This window comes from Equus asinus, chromosome 23 (assembly GCF_041296235.1).
Source record: "Equus asinus isolate D_3611 breed Donkey chromosome 23, EquAss-T2T_v2, whole genome shotgun sequence".
NCBI lineage: Eukaryota > Metazoa > Chordata > Mammalia > Perissodactyla > Equidae > Equus > Equus asinus.
The window spans coordinates 12685307-12705863 of record NC_091812.1 but is presented as its reverse complement, the minus strand read 5'-3'; the positions used below and the strand labels follow the sequence as shown (position 1 = coordinate 12705863).

At 38.7% G+C, this 20557-nt stretch overlaps 2 protein-coding genes across 10 annotated transcripts in view; one reads left to right on the top strand and one right to left on the bottom strand.

Annotated features, from left to right (window-relative positions):
* LOC123276152 (uncharacterized) overlaps window positions 1–20557 on the bottom strand; it is a 104329-nt gene that overhangs the window by 4159 nt on the left and 79613 nt on the right. Inside the window, exons 6-7 of the mRNA XM_070495425.1 lie at window positions 5220–5341; window positions 4949–5101 (exon numbers count right to left, since the gene is read on the bottom strand). Coding sequence (XP_070351526.1) covers window positions 4949–5101; window positions 5220–5341 — 275 coding nt within the window. The remainder of the gene's footprint in view (window positions 1–4948; window positions 5102–5219; window positions 5342–20557) is intronic.
* LOC106822500 (regulator of DNA class I crossover intermediates 1) overlaps window positions 1–20557 on the top strand; it is a 154702-nt gene that overhangs the window by 107963 nt on the left and 26182 nt on the right. For 4 of the 9 annotated variants that reach the window (XM_070495416.1, XM_070495422.1, XM_070495420.1 and 1 more), the window contains one exon: window positions 17619–17735. The gene's annotated coding sequence lies outside the window, so the exon portion shown is untranslated. The other 5 variants (XM_070495423.1, XM_070495421.1, XM_070495418.1 and 2 more) reach the window with 2 other exon arrangements.

Below are 20557 nucleotides of genomic sequence, written 5' to 3'. Positions count from 1 at the left end.
GAACCCACATACAATGATGACACTGCTGAACTCATGACTCACTGGAGTACATGGCAGCTCTATCCTTCTGGTCTCTCATTCCAAAAGTCTGATAGTCAACCTTGACTTTTCTCTCACTCTCCTGCCCAGTATCCAATCTGCTGGTTAGTCCTGTTGGATCTGCCTTCAAATATAATCTGAAGATGACCGCTTCTCCTCATTCCGCTGATGTCTGTGATCTGACAGCCATCCTCCCTCATCTGCACTGCTGCAGTGGTCTCCTAACTAGTCTCCTTGTTCCTTCTCTTGGATCCTTATAGTCGTCGTCCTTTTCTTTTGGTGCAGAGCACTTATCACCATCTGACATACTATAAAGCTTACTAATTTGTTTTATTTTCCTCCTCTAGAATGTAAGCTCCATGAGGTCAGAGAATTTTGTTTTGCTGTAAGACTATGCATGTCAATGCAGCACAACCACAAAGACATAATTACTACCTGGTTGTGTTTTCCAAGTGTCAATTCAGCAAGCCAAGATGGATGAGATATATGAGTATATGACTTGAGCATGTTCTTACATATTTCCAAGATGGCCTTTCCTTTTATAGTCCAATTCCCAATTTAAATATAAGATCCTATGCTTTCACTTTCGATGGTTGGAAACAACTAACTGTAATGGAGTCCTTGCCTAATTTTAGGCCCTTGGTCCAGACCATCCTGTGTATGAGATGGGGGAAGGAAGATGACAAACTAATGGGACAAAGGCTGGAGAAAGCATATCAGATTGGAAGTTGGAAAATCTGGATTTCAATCTTGCTACGTGACTTCTAAATAGTCATTTAACCTCTTCTCTGGCCCTCAGTTTCCTGATTCGGCAAAATAAGATGGTTTCTCAGCTATGATTTAAGTTTATAATTCTATGAATTTTACAACCCAAATCAGGACCAGGTTTTGGAGAGATGGTTATGAGATGCTTGAGAGAGAGACATCCTCTTCTGTTTCAGTAGCAAAAGTGGTCTTAAGGGCAGAGTCTATGGCTTGTTTGTCTGTGGGTTCCCTAGTACAGAGCCTGACACACTGGAGCGTCTAGAGAATGAATGTGCTCTTGTTGACTGCCAGATGGAATATATTGAGTAACAGATCTGAAATAAAGGGCTAAACTAGACAACATAAAGCTTGACTTTCAAATATGTCTTTAAGATGAATAGCATAGCAATTAAAGAACTGAATTAACATTTCTCAGTTCTGCTGAATCATCACAGAATAGGAAAGACATTATTAAGACTACATTCTTAAAGACATACGTATAAATAACCATTTCAGGAATATACACAGAAACATTTCTTGGGAAGGCTCAAGGAAAACTACAGAGGAAAAATGCTGCTCAATTGGCCACCCAAAAGAATCTGCTCTCTGGAATGAGGAGCCCTGAGAAAACAGAAGGGAAATAGAGATAAATTATGATAAATTAGAAAAAATATTAAAGAGTTGACTAAATCAAGACATAGTTTGTTAGATTAAGTCATCAGAAGCCATACAATCTTAAGGAGCTGGACTTGTATAAATCAAATTCTCTTTAATAAAAACACAACTCTATTTACAAATATAGGGCTCATTTATTTCATTTGTTTGGTTCACACTGAATACTTACTACAAACATACATTTTTTTATGTCTTATACTTGGTAAATAACCAAAAAATAATACCAGGTAATCTGGGATGCGTGGCTGAGTGTTACAGTGAAAGGAAGGCACCATGGCTCTGTAGAGTCTGACAATCACAAAGCAACCCAGGCTGAATCCTTGGGCAGTTTCTTAAATTCTCTTGACCTTAGTTTCCTGATTTAATGGAGAAAATAATTCCTGCCTTGCCAAACTGCAAGAATAAAATAATGTATGTTACATGCCTATTAGAATTTGGATGTTAGCTGCTCAAAAAAGTGATAGACAGCATAATCAAATTCTACTAAATGAGTAGGGAACACAACAGATGCTTTCAGAGATAGAGTGGAACAAGGTTGGTATGACCAATAAATTGGGAATGTTTTCATCAAAAAGGTGATACTTACAAGCTAGCCTTTGGAGAATGTGGGAGTTTTGAGAAAAAAATGAAAGGAGATGAAGTCCTGTGATCTGTTTACAGATAAGCAAAGTTGTGGAGGTAAGAACAGAATTGGAATCTTTAGCAGAGAGGAACAAAGAAAGGATCATAATCATGATGATGAGAAACAGAAAAAAAAAAAAAAGTGCAACTGGTATAACATTTTAGACTAAACCAGGCTGCTAAACTCCAAAATCTCTAACAGAGCAAACCTAGTTTGGCTTTATAAAATGTAGTATTGAGGAAATATTCATCACAATTCACAATTTAGGAAGAGAGGCATGATCAGAAGTAACAAATCAAATCTGTTAGTGCTAAACTCGTACAGTTAAAACCAACTAGACGGGTTAGGAAGATTCTTGAATGCCGTGCAGCTTCTTGCTTGTGACCCAGATTCCCAAGCCAAATAACATCAGGGAAATTCTATTAAAATACAAGACCCTTTTATTAAATCTGAGGAATCTAAAGCAAGCAGACGCCAAAGCTAAGTGGGCTTCTCTGGTGAGACCTGTGGTTAAGCCACAGAGGTGGGCAGGCCCGGAGGCTGTGACCTGCTGCATGTAACGGGCAGGTCAATTATGTAACTCACTTTCTTAATTATTCCCCCCTCGGAATGAAAATGAAAAAAATGTCTGTCAGGATTGTTAAACAGTGCAGATACTCCTCAGCTTTATTCGGAAGGAAATAAATCTTACTAGAGTCCTACATTAAGTTTCAGATTACGACAGGTATTTAATTGAATTATGCAAAATGAGGAATCAAAGACCATGTTTGATTGAATTTCAATACCTCAACCCAGGAACTTTGATCTAATGCTCTCCAAGGGATCACTTCAGTCACACATGCTATACATAAAATGGTATACTGGTGACAGTTTAATGATAATTTTTAGTAATATTATAAAACATTACTGGATGGGGTCCAAGGCAGACCTGTCTAAGCAGTATAGTTTATGAAGGAATCAAAATCTGAGGTCTTACAAAACAAAAAAAGAAGGAAATAGACATGGATATTTCCAGAGAAATACATCATTATGGTGTATATTCATAAATTAGGAATAGAAACATATACCTTACATAAATCAGTAACATGTAGATTAAAATGTACATCAAAAAAAACAGGGAAAAAATGAACCTGAACTGAAATATTGTTCCAGTACTAGAAAGCAGTAGACCTAATGGACTGACCGGTGCACTGACATGATAGAAGCTTGGCTTAGTAACAAAGCAAAAAGCTTCTTCTAATGGGATATTTTTGAAAGAAGTCTGGCTAGGCCCTATTTAAATTTTACTTCTGTTGCCTCATGTTTTTCTGGCAGTATAAATTCAAGAAAGAGGAGCTTTGCTATCAGAAGTCTTACCAAGTAGACTATTATTTGGTCTATGAATTTCTATAAAAAATGCTTCCTCAGGATGTTAGTCTATATTTAGGTCTTAAATGTGTTCTCAGGAATCAGCAAATATGGGTAAATATTTATTGTGCTCATACTCATGGTGTCAGGAAGATAACTTTATGAATTTATGTAAAAATTTTAATTGCCAAGTGGGATAAAGCTGAACATACTGAATATATATCCAGTTTAAAATGCCAGTGCATTTCCTTTCCAAGAAAATAAGTATTTCTAAATGTTCTAAATGGTGGTTGGGAGAGAGAAGAGTTTATAAAGATAATACTCAGTAGATAAATAGTATTAAATAAAAGTAAATACCAATTCAGCATGTTCAGAAGAGAGGAGGAATAAATTTTTATAATGTTTCCTTTATTCATCACTCATCTACAAAACTCATCTGCATGTGTATTCATTTGACAAACACTTCTGAGTGCTTATCAAGTGAATGGCACACCCTGGAAGGCACTGGGAATTTAATGGTGAACAAGCTGTAGTAGTTGCCTGAGCTCATGGGACTTATGGTCCAGCAGTAAGGGGAGAGGGGCTGACAAACGAACCTGTTATTGCAAAAAGGAATAATGAGTGCTTAGATCATGGGGTGGGGTGAGATGAAGGGAGGTGAGTGATAGGGGAGGGGATCAGAGGATGGCCTAAGCAGCAGGCATTCCATATACAGCATAGAGGCTTAGGGGGTTAGAGTGAAAACCTCATATTTCATCAATTTAGAATCCAATCACAATCTATAAACTTATACAGACAATGAAGAAATCATCTTGCTAAAAAAAGAAAGACATTTCATTTTGGTAAAAATGGACTTGAAGTACCTTCCCAAAGTTTTTTCCTAACTCAGCCACTTCCCAATATTGTTTTCTTTGAGTTACGGCCTCCACACCTTTTCACTTGAACCCTTCTGTTATGTTTACAGTTTTGGCAGTGGTAATTGCCATTCTCAGTGGACACTGAAATGCACATGCCGTGGCCTGAATGGCGTAGATGATACAGTGGAAGGCGTAACTCCCAGCGCGACATTTGGGGGAGCTACTTTCAGCCCTACCCTGATTCTGCTCTTGGACACGACTCCATCCCTGCCGTGGGACATCTTCAAGCATTAGCCCTAGACTTCCTGCCTACCTCTTTCTACCATTCTCTGTTGGCTGTGTTTCTTCATTAAACTAACAGCTCTGCTGTGAAGATTTCCAACTGGGGAGATAGCTGGGAAATGTTTGGGTTGGGAGAGTGGGTGGGTGGGTGAAGGCTATGAAGCACTGAGGGACAAGAAGCAATGCTGCTCAGGAAGGGAGAATTCCTCTTCTTTTTTTCCACGTCCATTTCCAAGGACTTTGGGGAACAAGAAAGCCACACAGAGCTATTTATAACAGCAAAAATATAACCATCTAGTCTTTTCAATCACAAATGATAGCATATCTAAAAACAGTAGGAAAAATAAAAATGAAACTATAGCTGGAAAAAATATTCTCTTACCATAGTATGTGAGATACTCTGCTGTGTGTAAAAATGTCAATGAAACCAGAACGTTGCAAATCCAGTTTATTCCAGATGAACATGCGTTTCCTGTACTTCTTGCCCAAAGGGGATATATTTCAGAATTCACAGTCCAAGGCATTGGTCCCATTCCTGAGAAATACAAAATTAAAAATTTCAGTAAAGTAGTATGTAAGGAATTTTAAAAAGAGTAGCTTGTCTCCTCTAAAAAGAGACAACTTAATTAACACAACAATAGCCTTTGGTTTACCAGGTGCGAAGAAAACAACATATAAAATAAGGCCCAGAAGTGCAGTCCAGGAGTACGGAGTAGGGCACAAATTGTAAGCCCAGAATACTTCTTCTGTTTTGAATTTGGTTTCATTTTCACACCTGAAAAATAATGCAATATAAATATTAACTTAGTGTTTTAGGGTATAGTTGCAGAAATTCAATGTGATCATTTAGGATGTATTTGGAAGTTCCTTAATATCATTAAGGAAAAGGGTCCAAGATGTTTCTCTTGAAAAAGAAAGTTAAGATTTAAATATACAGTATTAAATATGCAAGCTCACATAGAACTTTTTAGAGCTGAATATAATTCAAGAGCAACACAAAGAAATACATTGTACATACAACTCAATAGAAAAAAAACCTGATTAAAAAATGGGCAGAGGCTCTGAATAGATTTTTTTTTTTTAAAGATTGGCACCTGAGTTAACATTTGTTGCCAATCTTCTTTTTTTTTTCTTCTTCTTCTTCTCCCCAAAGCCCTCCCAGTACATAGCTCTATATTCTAGTTGTTGAATAGACATTTTTCAAAAGAAGACATACAGATTGCCAATAGGCACATGAAAAAGTGCTCCACATCACTAATCATCAGGGAAATGCAAATCAAAACCACAATGAGAAATCACTTCACATATGTTAGACTGGCTAGCATCAAAAAGAGAAGAGATAAGTGTTGAGAAGGATGTGGAGAAAAGGGAACCCTTGTGCACTGTTGGTGGAAATGTAAATTGGTTCAGCCTCTGTGGAAAACAGAATGGAGGTTCCTCAAAAAATTAAAAATAGAACTACCATCTGATCCAGCAATTTTACTTATATTTACCCAAAGAAAACAAGAACACTAACTTAGAAAGATATCTACTCTCATGTTCATTGTGGCATTATTTACAATAGTGAAGACACGGAATCAACCTAACTGTCCATCAGTGGATGAATGGATAAAGAAAAATGTATATATACACAATGGAATATTATTCAGCCTTAAAAAAGGAAATCTTGCCATTTGAGACAACAGAGACAGACCTTGAGGGCGTTATGCTAAGCGAAATAAGTCTGGCCAAGAAAGATAAATAAGGTATGATCTCACTTGAATGTGTGATTTTGTTTAAAATAACAAAACAAGCTTACAGATACAGAGAACAGGTTGTTCATTATGGGAAGGGGGTTGGGGGGGGGGGTGGTGGTGGGGTGAAATGGGTCAAAAGGCCCAAACTTCCAGTTATAGAAGAAATAAGTCCTGAGGATTTAATATACAGCATGGTGACTATAGTTAATAATATTGTATTGCATATTTGAAAGTTGCTAAGAGAGTAAATCTTAAAAGTTCCCATCGTAAGAAAAAAACATCTGTATATATGGTGACAGATGTTAGCTAGACTTATTGTGGTGATCATTTCACAAAATATCCAAATATTAAATCATGTTGTACACCTGAAACTAATATCATGTTATATGCCAATTCTACCTCAAAAAAAATATATATTGTGTTTCATAGCATTTTTCATACAAGTCCGACACGATTTCCAGTTAGTCCTTGAAAGCTGCAGTAACACTTTTAGACCACTGAGAGTCAGTATGTTGTAGAAAGACTAGATTTTGCAGTCAGGACAAGACTCAAATTTCAGAACCAGCTTTTTCTTATCTGTAAAATAGCGATAATGCCTTACAAGTAATGTTAAGCATTAGAAGGGTCCTGTAAAGAGGTGATAGGGTAGATGAGGGCAGAGAACAATGCTTATATCTTATTCCAGCCAACCCTTTCCTTTTCTGCTGTGCATCCTTGCTTACTTCTCTATCAGTCACTCCTTGCTGTTTGCCTCCTAGTTCGACGGTGGAGCAAAGTCTTCTATGGTCTTAGATGGATTGTCAGGTTGAACTTCCAATTCTTTACCTTAATTGAAATCTGAATTGCACCTCAAGATACACTCAGCCTCAAAAACATTCTTATCCCTTCTTGTTATTTTAGACTGTTGTTCTGCCTCCATCAACCTCTGTTTTTGAACCTTGACATCCAAGCCCTATCCTTATTGCTGTGTCTGTGACCTCCATCATAACACCCTACCTGTCTTGATGATTTGGGTGCCTGGTCAGTCATCTTCTCCACCCGCTCTCCTCCTTTGCCACATTCATTGATTTTTACTTCTAGCCCATCTAATACCGTGGCTTGATACTTCCTCATTTAACCTCTGAAAATGCAGACAGGGCACTTCATAATTTGCTTGATCTGAAACTATTTTTCTTTAAGTTCTCAAACACAGAGTATTCCTTTTCTGATTACAAGCACTTTATTTCCTCATTTCTGATAACTTGCTCCACACCCAAATCACAGTGTTTAGATTCTAAACTCCTCTCAGTATTCATTCACCTGATCGCTCAGCTTAGTCCATGCCAATACTGTCTTCTCTCGCCTCTAGAATCCATCTTTCTTTCCTCCACCCTTGTCTGCCATTCTCACCATTTCAGTTCCTAACCCTGTGCAGCACCATTAACTTCCTTCAATAACCACTTTTCAGAAGCTGGGCAAAACTGTGAAACCATGCTGCTGGGTTCTATGAAAAGTTCATGCTATTTCTTCTCAGTTGGGTCCCTAATTATGCTTCTTTATTTTTATCCCTTATGGTCTTCTCTACTGAATTCTTGGCTTATAGCAGAGTAGGCATTCAATAAATTTTGTCAACTATTGCCTCAATTAATTAAAATATTTCTTACTGTCCTCTAGCCTTGAATCTTTCCCTCTGCTTTATAGGTACTAAGACCTTGGCTCCTTTCAATTTGAATGCCCTCACTTTTTCTCTACTGAACCTTTACTTTTCTATATTTTCTTTCAGCTTTTCTCCTACCTCCAATGGTAACATGTCTCTTGCCCTTTCTAAGGACTGCCATTCCTGCATCTCATTCTCCTGCATCTCATTCTCCTGCTGTCTCCTCTGGGGTCACGTTCTATCAGTAGTCTGTTCTCTTTCTGCCATCTTTAGTTCCTTCCTACTAGACCCTTCTTTTTACAACACAAAAGATCACTTCTACTCGAATGTTCAACCCCTCTCCTATTACTACTACTAGCTTGTTTGAAATTACAGACAAATTTATCCTAGTGAGCTCTACATCCTCACTACCCACTCTTTCCTTCACAGCCCTGCTCCCCTATCCACCCAGATGCCAGCTGACTCTTACTCAGGCTGTTTTCCGAATCTGCTCACCCAAAAGTCCTCAATGACCTCCTGATCCCCAAATTCATTTATCTTGCCTTAATTTTGAGGCTCTGATGACTCTGTGGTGGTTGATATTGCTGACAACCCTCCTTCTCCTTCCCCTTTACTTTTAGATCTATATCTTCGCCTTGTCTCACTGACATATATGTCTTCGTTGCCTTTTCAAAATGCCTCTTCCTCCCCTCAACTCTAAATATAGCTGTTCTCTAAGGCTCTATTCCGGGGTTTATACCCTCTCTCTCAATCATCTCATCTAATTTTAGGGCTTTTCAATCTCCACGTGGATGCTGAAAGGTTATTCTAGCCTCGACCTTTTTCTCAAGCTCCATTGCTGGAACTTAGGTATCTGCTGTGCATCCACAGCTAGATATCCTGCTGTGGCCTGAGCACAGTATGGCTGCAAGGGAATGCCATGTCTTCTCCAGGAGGTGGGAGTTGGGCTGTTCTGGGTTCAAATCATGACTCTATCCCTTATTAGCTGTGCTCATTCATTCAAAAATTTAGATAATGAGTGCTTTTTATGTGTGAGACATTAGTGATACAGCTCTGAACAAAATACCCACCGTCTGCATTTGTGCAAACTAGAGTTTAGGGGCACAGGTTGCAGTCCTGTTTCCTGATCTGTAAAATAGGGCAAAAGACCATTATCACAGGCTGTTGGGAAATGAAATGTGAAAATGCATACTGAGTGCTTAGCACACTGTCTGGCATGTAGTGAGTATATGCACAGTAAGTATTACTTTACTAGTGCCTCTCATGACATTTCTATTTGAGTTAACACCTCCATTCCTTGACTTGAAATTGATTAAAATCTTGGAGTTATCTTCAATCTTTTCTTATCCATCTCTTTTTTTAAAGTTTATTTTCTTTATTGAGCTAAGATTGGTTTATAACATTATGTACATTTCAGGTGTACATCATTATATTTTAAATTCTGTTTAGACTACATCATGTTCACCACCCAAAGTCTAATTACCATCCATCACTGTACACATGTGCCCTTTTACTCCTTCACCCTTCCCCCTCCCCTCTTTGCCCTCTAGTAACTACCAATCTAATCTCTGTATCTATGTCTATGTTTCTTCTTGTTGTTTTTACCTTCCACTTATGAGTGAAATCATATGGTATTTGTATTTCTCCCTCTGACTTATTTCGCTTAGCATAATACCCTCAAGGTCCATCCATGTTGTCACAAATGCCAAGGTTTCATCATTTTTTATGGCTGAGTAGTATTCCATTGTGTGTATATATCCCCCTCATCTTCTTTATCCATTTATCCATTGATGGAAACTTGGGTTGTTTCCATGTCTTGGCTATTGTGAATAATGCTGCAATCTTTTTGACTTAGTGTTTTCATGTTCTTTGGATAAATACCCAGAAGTGGGATAGTTGGATCATATGGTAGTTATATTATTAATTTTTTGAGGAATCTCTATACTGTTTTCCATAGTGGCTGCACAAGTTTACACTCCCACCAGCAGTGTCTGAGGGTTCTCTTTTCTCCACATCCTCTCCAACACTTATTTCCTGTCTTAATGATTATAGCCATTCTGAACGGCGTCAGGTGATAATAGCTCATTGCAGTTTTGATTTGCATTTTCGTGTGCCTGTTGGCCACGTGTATATCTTTGGAAAAATGTTCAGATCCTTTGTCCATTTTCTAATTGGGTTATTTTTGTTGTTGTTGTTGAGTTGTATGAGTTCTTTATGTATTTTGGATATTAACCCCTTAACAGATATATGATTTCCAAGTATCTTCTCCCAATTGTTAGGTCGTTTTTTCTTTTTCTTTCTTTTTTTTCTTTTTTTTTGAGGAAGATTAGCCCTGAGCTAACTTCTGCTGCTAATCCTCCTCTTTTTGCTGAGGAAGACTGGCCCTACGCTAACATCCGTGCCCATCTTCCTCTACCTAGCATGGCTTGCTAAGTGGTGCCTTGTCTGCACGCAGGATCCAAACCGGCGAACCCCCGGCTGCTGAAGCGGAACATGTGAACTTAACCACTGCACCAATGGGCCAGCCCCTGGTTTTTCATTTTGTTGGTGGTTTCCTTTGCTGTGGTGAAGCTTTTTAGTTTGGTGTAGTCCTACTTGTTTATTTTTACATTCATCTCCCTTGCCTCGGGGGAGTCATTGTATTCAAAAAGATACTGCTAAGACCAATGTTGAAGAGTTTATTGCCTATGTTTTCTTCTAGGAGTTTTATGGTTTCAGAATTTACATTCAAGTCTTTAATCTATTTTGAGTTAATTTTTGTGTACAGTGTAAGATAATGATTTTTTTCTTTTGCATGTGACTGTCTAGTTTTCCCAACACCATTTATTGAACAGACTTTACCTTCTCCATTGTAAGTTCTTGGCTCCTTTGTTGAAAATGTGTGGGTTTATTTCTGGGCTCTTGATTCTATTCCATTGAGCTGTGTGTCTGTTTTTGTGCCAGTGCCATGCTGTTTTGATTACAATAGCTTTGTAGTATATTTTGAAATCAGGGAGTGTAATACTTCCAGCTTTGTTCTTTTTTCTCAGGATTGCTTTGGCTATTCAGGGTCTTTTGTTGTTCTATATCATATAATTTGGGGATTCCTTGTTCTATTTCTGTGAAAAATGTCATTGGGAAATTTTGATAGGGATTGAACTGAATCTGTAGATTGCTTTAGGTACATTTTAACTATGTTAATTCTTCCCATCCATGAACATGGAATATCTTTCCATTTATTTGTGTGTCTTCTTTGAACAATGTTTTATAGTTTTCAGTGTATAGGTCTTTCACCTTTTTGGTTAAGTTTATTCCTAGGTATTTTATTTTATATTTTTGCCATTGTAAATGGGATTGTATTCTTAATTTCTCCTTCTCCTATTTCATTGTGTTACAGAAAGGCAAGTGATTCTTGTATGTAGATTTTGTATCCTGCATCTTTACTGTATTCGTTTATTATTTATAATAGTTTTTTTTGTTGGATTCTTTAGAGTTTTCCATACATAAAATCCATCTGCAAATAGTGACAATTTTACTTCTTCCTTTTCAGTTTGAATCTCTTTATTTCTTTTTCTTTCCTGACTCCTCTGGCAAGGACTTTCAATACTGTGTTAAATAAGAGTGGTGAAAATGGGCATCCTTGTCTTGTTCCTCTTCTTAGAGGGAAAGATTTCAGTTTTTCACCATTGAGTATGATGTTAGCTGTGGGTTTGCTATATATGGCGTTTATTATATTGAGATACTTTCCTTCTATGCCCATTTTATTCAGTTTTTAAGAATTATAAATGGATGCTCTGTCTTGTTGAATGCTTTCTCTGAATCTGAGATGATCATGTGATTTTTATTCTTCATTTTGTTAATGTGGTGTATCACACTGATTGATTTGCAGATGTTGCACCATCCATGCACCCCTGGAATAAATCCCAGTTGATCATGGTGTATGATTCTTTTAATGTATTGTTTCATTTGATTTGCTAGTATTTTGTTGAGGATTTTTGCATCTATGTTCATCAGTGATATTGGCTTATAATTTTCTTTTTTTGTGTGTTGTCCCTGTCTGGTTTTGGTGTCAGTGTAATGTTGGCCTCATAGAATGAGTTAGGAAGCGTCCCCTCCTCTTCAATTTTCTGGAAGAGTTTGAGAAGGATAGGTATTGAGTCTTCTTTGAATGTTTGGTAGAATTCACTGGGGAAGCCATCTGGTCCTGGGCTTTTGTTTTTTAGGCGATTTTTCATTACTGTTTTGATCTCCTTACTAGTGATTGGTCTATTCAGATTATCTATTTCTTCTTGATTCAGTTTTGGAAGGTTGTATGATTCTAGGAATTTATCTATGTCTTCTAGATTATCCAATTTGTTGGTGTATAGCTTTTCTTAGTATTCTCTTATAGTCCTTTGTATTTCTGTGGTGTCCATTGTAATCTGTCCTCTTTCATTTCTGATTTTATTTATTTGAGCCTTCTCTCTTTTTTTCTTGGTGAGTCTAGCTAAAGGTTTGTCAATTTTGTTTATCTTTTCAGAGAACCAGCTCTTAGTTTAATTGATTTTTTCCACTATTTTTTTAGTCTCTATTGTATTTATTTCTGCTTTAATTTTTATTATTTCCTTCCTCCTACTGATTTTGGGCTTCATTTGTTCTCCTTTTTCTAGTTCCTTGAAGCACACTGATAGATTGTTTGAGAAAAATCTTGTTTTTTGAGGTAGGCTTGTATTGCTGTAAACTTCCTTCTTAGTACTGCTTTTACCATATCCCATAAATTTTGGTATGTCATATTTTCATTTTCATTTGTCTCCAGGTATTTTTTGATTTTTCCTTTAATTTCTTCATTGATCAATAGTTGTTCATTAGCATTGTGTTTAATCTCCACATATCTCTGGCTTTTCCAGTTTTCTTCTTGTAGTTGTTTTCTAGTTTCATACCATTATGGTCAGAAAAGTTGTTTGGTATTATTTGAATCTTCTTAAATTTTTTGAGACTTGTTTTGTGGCCTAAGATGTGATCTACTCTGGAGAATGTCCCATGTGCATCTGAAAAGAATGTGTATTCTGGAGGCTGGCCCAGTGGCATAGTGGTTAAGTTCGTGTGCTCTGCTTCAGTGGCCCGGGGTTTGCCAGTTCAGATGCTCAGTGCAGACCTACACACTGCCCATCAAGTCATGCTGTGGCGGTATCCCACATAGAAGCACTAGAAGGACTTACAACTAGGATATACAACTACGTACTGGGACTTTGGGGAGAAAAAAAAGAAGAGGAAGATTGGCAACAGATGTTAGCTCAGCGCCAATCTTCCTCACCAAAAAAAAGAATGTGTATTCTGCAGTTCTTGGATGGAATGTTCTGTATATATCTACTAAGTCCATCTGGTCTAATGTGTCACTTAAGGCCAATGTTTCCTTATTGATCTTCTGTTTGGATGATCTATTCATTGATGTAAGTGGAATGTTAAAGTTCCCTACTATTATTTTGTTACTGTCATTTTCTCCTTTTATGTCTGTTAATGATTGCTTTATGTATATAGGTGTTCCTATGTTGGGTAAATAGATATTTACAAGTTTTATGTCCTCTTGTTGGAATTGCTTCCTTTATCATTATGTTATGCCCTTTGTCTCTTGTTCTCGTTTTAAAATCTATTATGTCTGATATAAGTATTGCCACTCCAGCTTTCTTTTTGTTTCCATTTGCTTGGAGTATCATTTTCCCTCCCTTTACTGTCAGTTTGTGAGTGTCTTTAGATCCAAAGTGTGTGTCTTGCATGCAGCATGTATAGGGGTCTTCTTATTTTTATCGATTTAGCCACCCTTAGTCTTGTTATTGGAGCACTTAGTCCATTGACATTTAAAGTAGCTATTGATAAGTATGTACTTATTGCCATTTTGTTACTTTCTTCTGGATGTTTTTGTAGTTCTTCTCTGTTCCTTCCTTCTTCTCTTGTTCTCTCATGATTTGATGGCCTTCTTTAGTGTTATGTTTGGGTTCCTTTCTCTTTATTTTGTATGTGTTATTATAGGTTTTTGGTTTGTGATTATCACAAGGTTCGTATATAATAATCTATGTAAATAATAATCTATATTGTTTATGGTCTCTTAGTTTGACTTCTTACTAAAAGCCCTACACTTTTATCCTCCCCTGACATTTCATGTTTTTTATATCATATTTTACTTATTTTATTTTTGTGTATCCCCTATCTTCTTATCATGGAATTAGATAATTTTAGTACTTCTGTCTTTTGACCTTCATACTAGCTTTATAGGTGGTTGATCCACTACCTTTACTGTATTTGCCTTTACCAGTGATTTTTTTTTCTTTGATAACTTTCTTATTCCTATTTGCGGTCTTTTCTATTCCATTTAAATACGTCCCTTTGACATTTCTTGTAAGGCCAGTTTAGTGGTGATAAACTCCTGTAGTTTTTTCTTGTCTGGAAAACTCTTTCTTTCTCCTTCCATGATATGAATGATAACCTTGACAGGTAAAGTATTCTTGGCTGTAGGTTTTTTCCTTTCAGCACTTTGACTATATCATGCCACTCCCTTCTAGCCTGTAAGGTTTCTGCTGAGAAGTCAGCTGATAGCCTTATGGGGTTTCCTTTGTATGTAACTTGTTGCCTTTCTCTTGCAGCTTGTAGGATTCTCTCTTTAATTCCTGACATTTTAATTATAATGCATCTTGGCGTGGACCTCTTTGGCTTCACCTTGTGTGGTGCTCTTTGCACTTCCTTTACCTGGATGTCTATTTCCTTCCTTATGTTAGGGAAGTTTTCAACTATTATTTCTTCAACTGGGTTCTCTGCCCCTTGTGTCTCTCTTCTCCTTCTGTGAAACCTATAATATGGATGTTAGTATGCTTGATGTTGTCCCAGAGGTCACTTAGACTGTCCTCATTCTTTTAACTTCTTTTGTCTGTTCAGCTTGGGTGATTTTCTCTACTCTTTCATCCAGATCGCGGATCCTTCTTCTGTGTCATCTACTCTGCTATTGATTCTCTCTACTGAATTTCTCATTTCCATTATTGTATTCTTCTGTTCTCAATGGTTCTTTTTTATATTTTCCAATTCTTTGTCAAAGTTCTGTGTTCATCTCTTCTTCTCCCAAGATCAGGGAGTATCCTTATGACTACTAGTTTGTACTCTTTGTGAGGTAGATTGTTTATTTCTGTTTTCTTTAATTCTTTTTCTGAGGGTTTGTCCTATTCCCTTATTTGGAACATATTTCTTTGTCTCCTCATTTTGCCTACTTCTCTGTAGTTATATGTATGTATTAAGTAGCTTAGCTGCATCTCCTGATCTTGGAAATGTGGCCTTATGTAAGAGATGCTTTATGGAGCCTGGCAATGTGCTCCTCTCTCATCACCTGTGCCAGATGTTTCCTTGTGTGGGCTATGTGTGCCCTTCTGTTGTGGTGGAGTTGCTACTGCTACAGGCGCATGGGTAGGTTAGGCTGGCCCCCAAGCTGGCTGGTTGTAAGGCTCAGCTGGGTGTGGCTGCTGCAGTGACTTTATTGCATGGGGCAAGCCCTGGCATGGCTGGCTGTAAAGTCTAATAGCATACAACCACTGCTATTTTGCTGTTAAGTGAGTCAGGCCCCCACTGTGGCTGGTTGCTAGGCTCAGGGGTTCACAATTGCTCTAGGCTTTCAGTGTGGCTCCCTGTAGTGTGCGGCCATTGTCAGCTCTCTCAGGAGTGTAGATGGGTAGAGCTGGCTCCAGGTGTGGCAGTGTACAATCATTTCAGGTGTTGGAATGTGGGGCAGATCCTCTATGTGGCTGTTTGCAATGGCCAGCAGCACAAGTCTGCTGTGGGCCCATGTGCCCCACCAACACAGGCCTGCACACACACCTTGTCAATGTGGACCCACAAGTTTGCTGCGGGCTTGCTGTGGGCAGGGCCAGTCCCTGGGGCAGGCTGCCTGCTGCCTGGCTGTGCTTGATTGCCACGGGTGCTCTATTGGGTAGGACAGATTCCTGCACTAACAGGCTAAAGGAGGAAATCCAACGGCAGCTGCCAATGTCTGTGTCAACACAACTGAACTAGGTCACAGTAATGGTTGCTACCAGTGTCTCAGTCCAGGGGGTGGGGTGGGGGGTGGGCTCAGCTGCCTCCTGCCTCTCTGAGATGTGCTCCAACCTTAGTAAGTGAGTCAGTTTTACTAATGAACTATGCACTTTTCTTTCTGGTGTTTTTGTGTTGGTTTCCAGATCGGCTGAATCTGTGTGTGGGCCCTTTAAGATCAGGTTTTCCTTTCTCTGAAATTCTGTGGTTTTTCCGGGCGTATTCCCTATTGGTTTTCAAAGCCAGCAAAGCCAGGTATTATGGGATCTCATCTTGGTTGTGCTGAATCCAAGGGCTGGGATGCCTATTGTGGCATAAAATCCCTGGCTCCTCTGGGAGAAGCTCTGTACCTTTGAGATTGCTCCTGGCCATGAAGCGCCATGGCTAGGATGTGGTTTTTTCCTCAGCAGAGTTGTATTTCTGCCTCTTCCACCTGTCAGTGTTGTCCCTTGTGGGGGTTATTTTTATCCAGTTTCCAGATCTCTCTCAGAGGAAACTGTTTCACAAGTAGTTGTAGATTTGTTGTGTCCATGGGAAGAAATGAGTTCAGAGTCCTCCTACACTGCCATCTTCCAAACTCTCTACCTCTCTTTCAATGCTCCATACTTTTAAGTCTAAGTAAAGAAGAGTGACTAAGACTATAAGCTCTGGAACTGATATCCCATGTTCAAATCTAGGTTGGGACACCCAGGTTTGAAGCTAGTCACTTAACTTTTCAAAACCTGTGTGAAATAAGGATTTTTTTTTATTGAGGTCATAATAGTTTATAACACTGTGAAATTTCAGTTGTACATTATTATTTGTCAGTCACCATATAAATGTGCCCCTTCACCCTTGTACCCATTTCCCAACCCCCTTCCCCTGTGATAACCACTAAACTGTTGTCTTTGTCTGTGAGTTTCTCCAACATATGAGTGAAATCATACGGTATTTGTCTTTCTCTGTCTAGCTTATTTTGCTTAACATAATACCCTCCAGGTCTATCCATGTTGTTGTGAATGGGACGATTTTGTCTTTTTTCTGGCCGAGTAGTATTCCATTGTATATATATACCACACCTTCTTTATCCAGTCATCGGTCGATGGGCACGTGGGTTGCTTCCACTTCTTGGCTATTGTGAATAATGCTGCAATGTAACTCCCTTTGAATTGTTGATCTCAAATTCTTTGGATAAATAACCAGTAGTGGGATAGCTGGGTCATATGGTAGTTCTATTTTTAATATTTAGAGAAATCTCCATACTGTTTTCCATAGTGGCTGCACCAGTTTGCATTCCCACCAGCAGTAGATGATGGTTCCCTTTTCTCCACATCCTCTCCAACATTTGTTATTTTTTTGTCTTGGTGTTTATAGCTGTTCTAATGGGTGTAAGGTGATATCTCAGTGTAGTTTTAATTTACATTTCCCTGATGATTAGTGATGCTGAACATCTTTTCATGTGTCTACTGGCCATCTGTATATTTTCTTTGGAAAAATGTCCGTTTAGCTCCTCTGCTCATTTATTGATCAGGTTGATTGATTTTTTGTTGTTGAGTTGTGTGAGTTCTTTATATATTTTGGAGATTAACCCCTTGTCGGATATATGATTTGTAAATATTTTCTCCCAGTTGGTGGATGGTCTTTTCACTTTGTTCCTTGTTTCCTTTGCCTTACAGAAGCTCTTTAGTCTGATGAAGTCCCACTTGTTTATGCAAAAAGGATTTTTGTGCCATCTATCTCAAAGAGCTATTTTGAGGTTTACATGAGATAATATATGCAAAGAACTTCACAAGGTATGGGTAAGAAATCATATTTCCTGGAGATATTTTCTTGAACCTGACTCTTCTTAGTTGCATTAATAGCATCCTAATTCAGACTCTTGTGTGTTTGTGTCATCAACTGCATCTGTCTCTGTGGCAGACTCGATAGTGTCACCCCTCTATAATCTGTGTTTCCTGATGTTCCTGCCCTTGTTTAACCCTCTCCCTTTGAGTGTGGAAGTGACCTGTGACTTGCTTCTAACCAACAAATGTGGCAAAAGTGACAGGACATGTGATTAAGTAAGATTACAGTGCTCTCCAGCTGAAGTCTCTCACTCCCTTGCTGGCTTTGAAAAAGAAAACTGCCCTGTTGTGTGATGCCAATGTAGGGATGCTCATTGAAGGAAGTGAGAGAAGTCTTTAGGAGCTGAGGGTAGCCTTTGGTTGACAGCTAGCAAGAAACTGAAGTCCTTGGTGCAAAAGTTACGCAGCAATAGAAAATGGGTAATAATTATTTTTCCTTTTTTTAGCATTCCTTTCTTCAAACTACTACCCCACCAAGTTGAGCTCTAGAGCATTGCTCTTGCCACCTCACGGCTGAAAAACCTTCATCCCACTTGTCCCAACTATGAAATGGGGCTTGCAAACTTTGGGTGCAGCCTACCTTATCCTATACTCCTATACAAAATCCTTTTCTCCAAATAGACTAGACTACTTCTTTTCTGAACCTGCTTTCCAGACCCAGCATCTTCTATTCATGCCATTTCCTACAAGTGAAGGCAAACTCTCAGTCCTCGTCTCCACCATCAAAATCTACCTCAGCCCTTAAGGCTAGTACAGATGCCACCCACTCGCCTTTCTGCAGTATTCTCACTCTCCTCTCAATGCTTTTCATTGTCCTCATTTGTATCATCATCACATAGTGCTCTGTGTTATCCTATTTGAATATACTCCCTCTTCTACTGCTCTGGGCACTCATCCCAGGCAGCAGAGCACAAGGGTTAAGGGCATAGAGTCTAGAGTAGACTGCAGGATTTTGTATGTTGGTTCTGCTACTAACCAGCTGCATAACTTTGGGCAAGTTACTTAACCTCTTTGTACCTTGGTGGTTTTGTTTTTTTTTTTTTGAGGAAGATTAGCCCTGAGCTAACATCTGTTGCCAATCCTCCTCTTTTTGCTGAGGAAGACTGGCCCTGAGCTAACATCCGTGCCCATCTTCCTCCACTTTATATGTGGGACGCCTACCACAGCGTGGCTTGCCAAGCGGTGCCATGTCCGCACCTGGGATCTGAACCGGTGAACCCTGGGTCGCCGAAGCAGAACGTGCGCACTTAACTGCTGTGCCACCAGGCCGGCCCCTGTACCTTGGTTTTCTAATCTGTAAAATAAGAGTCCCTAATAGACTTCCTACAAAGATTAAATACAGTGATAATTGCTTGGCAGAAAGAAAGCAATTTATTGTGTTTGCCAAAAGAAACAGTCATTTTTGTATCCTCCCCCTTTTTAAAATCTCAACCTCTAGCCCATAATAGTACTCTCTATAGAGACAAATAGTCATTAAATGATGAATGAAGGCTTGCCATTTGCATTTGTTTAACTGTGAGTAGGAAACAGCATTAGAAATCTCCTGATCAATAACTTTCCACCTTCATTTCCCACCAATCAAATAGGCTTTTGAGTCATGAAGATCTTAAAATGGGAAAATAAGAAAGGGGGTAGGGAGAGGGAGGGGGAGGAAAGGAAAAAAACCTGGAGAGGGGAATGTTTACAAATAAATCACTAAAATTCACTGAAAAATTCTATTTACTATTTTCATTCATTATTATCAAAGTTCCTTGCATGATCTCTTGCTGAAACCATGGAAAGCAGCATATTTTCCGGTAGGCTCTGTGCTTGCTCTGATGTACCTTTTCAGCATCTGGCCAGGCACATTTATATACGTAAAAGCCCAAGTAACTTCTTGTCATCCTCATGCTGATTTTAAGGACAGCACTGCAGGCACTGACTTGGCAGAGTTACTCACTCAGCAATACGTAGACAGCTTAAGGACTAAGAAAGTGACATCACACCTGACCTTCAAAATATAAACACCAGAAATCCCAACTAAAAAAATAAAAATGTATATTCCAAATGTTATTGCAAAATACCCTCCTGTTTTCCTGGCTTAGTGACTGCTGGTAGAAGAACACAGTGCTCGGGAGAAAGAACGAAAATACTTTGACATCAGTGTGTGGGTTGGGATTAGAAAAAGTCATGCTCTCTGATGGGGCACCTTCTCCCCACATCCTAGAGCAAAAACAGAAAATGACTACAATAATGGGAGCTGCACGGAGGATGCTGCAGTGGAGAAAGCAACAGAATCGTACGCAAGCAGGCAAAATATGTTTCATTTTGGCAGAGTGAGAGATCTAATCTTTACCAGCAGCATGACTAGACTGACAACCTGATGGTAAAGCAAATAAATGATCAGTTCCGTGTTCCAGCCACGGAACCCACAGTGCTTCCTTTAATAACATGTCTAGAAACGTACAGCTCTCTTTGAAGGTGAAACAATTCTCCCTTGCCTACTCAACACCCACCTAAAACCAGTTCATATGTAGAGCTATTTCTGCCTGTTTTTTGTGTTACTTCTCCATCAGATAGCTAAAGAGTTTTAAACCAAGAAATAACCACAGGAATTAAGTGATGCAACTGCTCTTGCCACAATTAACCACAAGGAATTTATTCCTTGCTTCCTACACAGCACATGCTTTTTGTATTGCTCCTTTATTCACTTTGAGGAAATTATTTAACTGCTTCATGTTCATAGATGGGAGATGGGAGAAAATACAACCAAGAAAATACACAAAACTTCA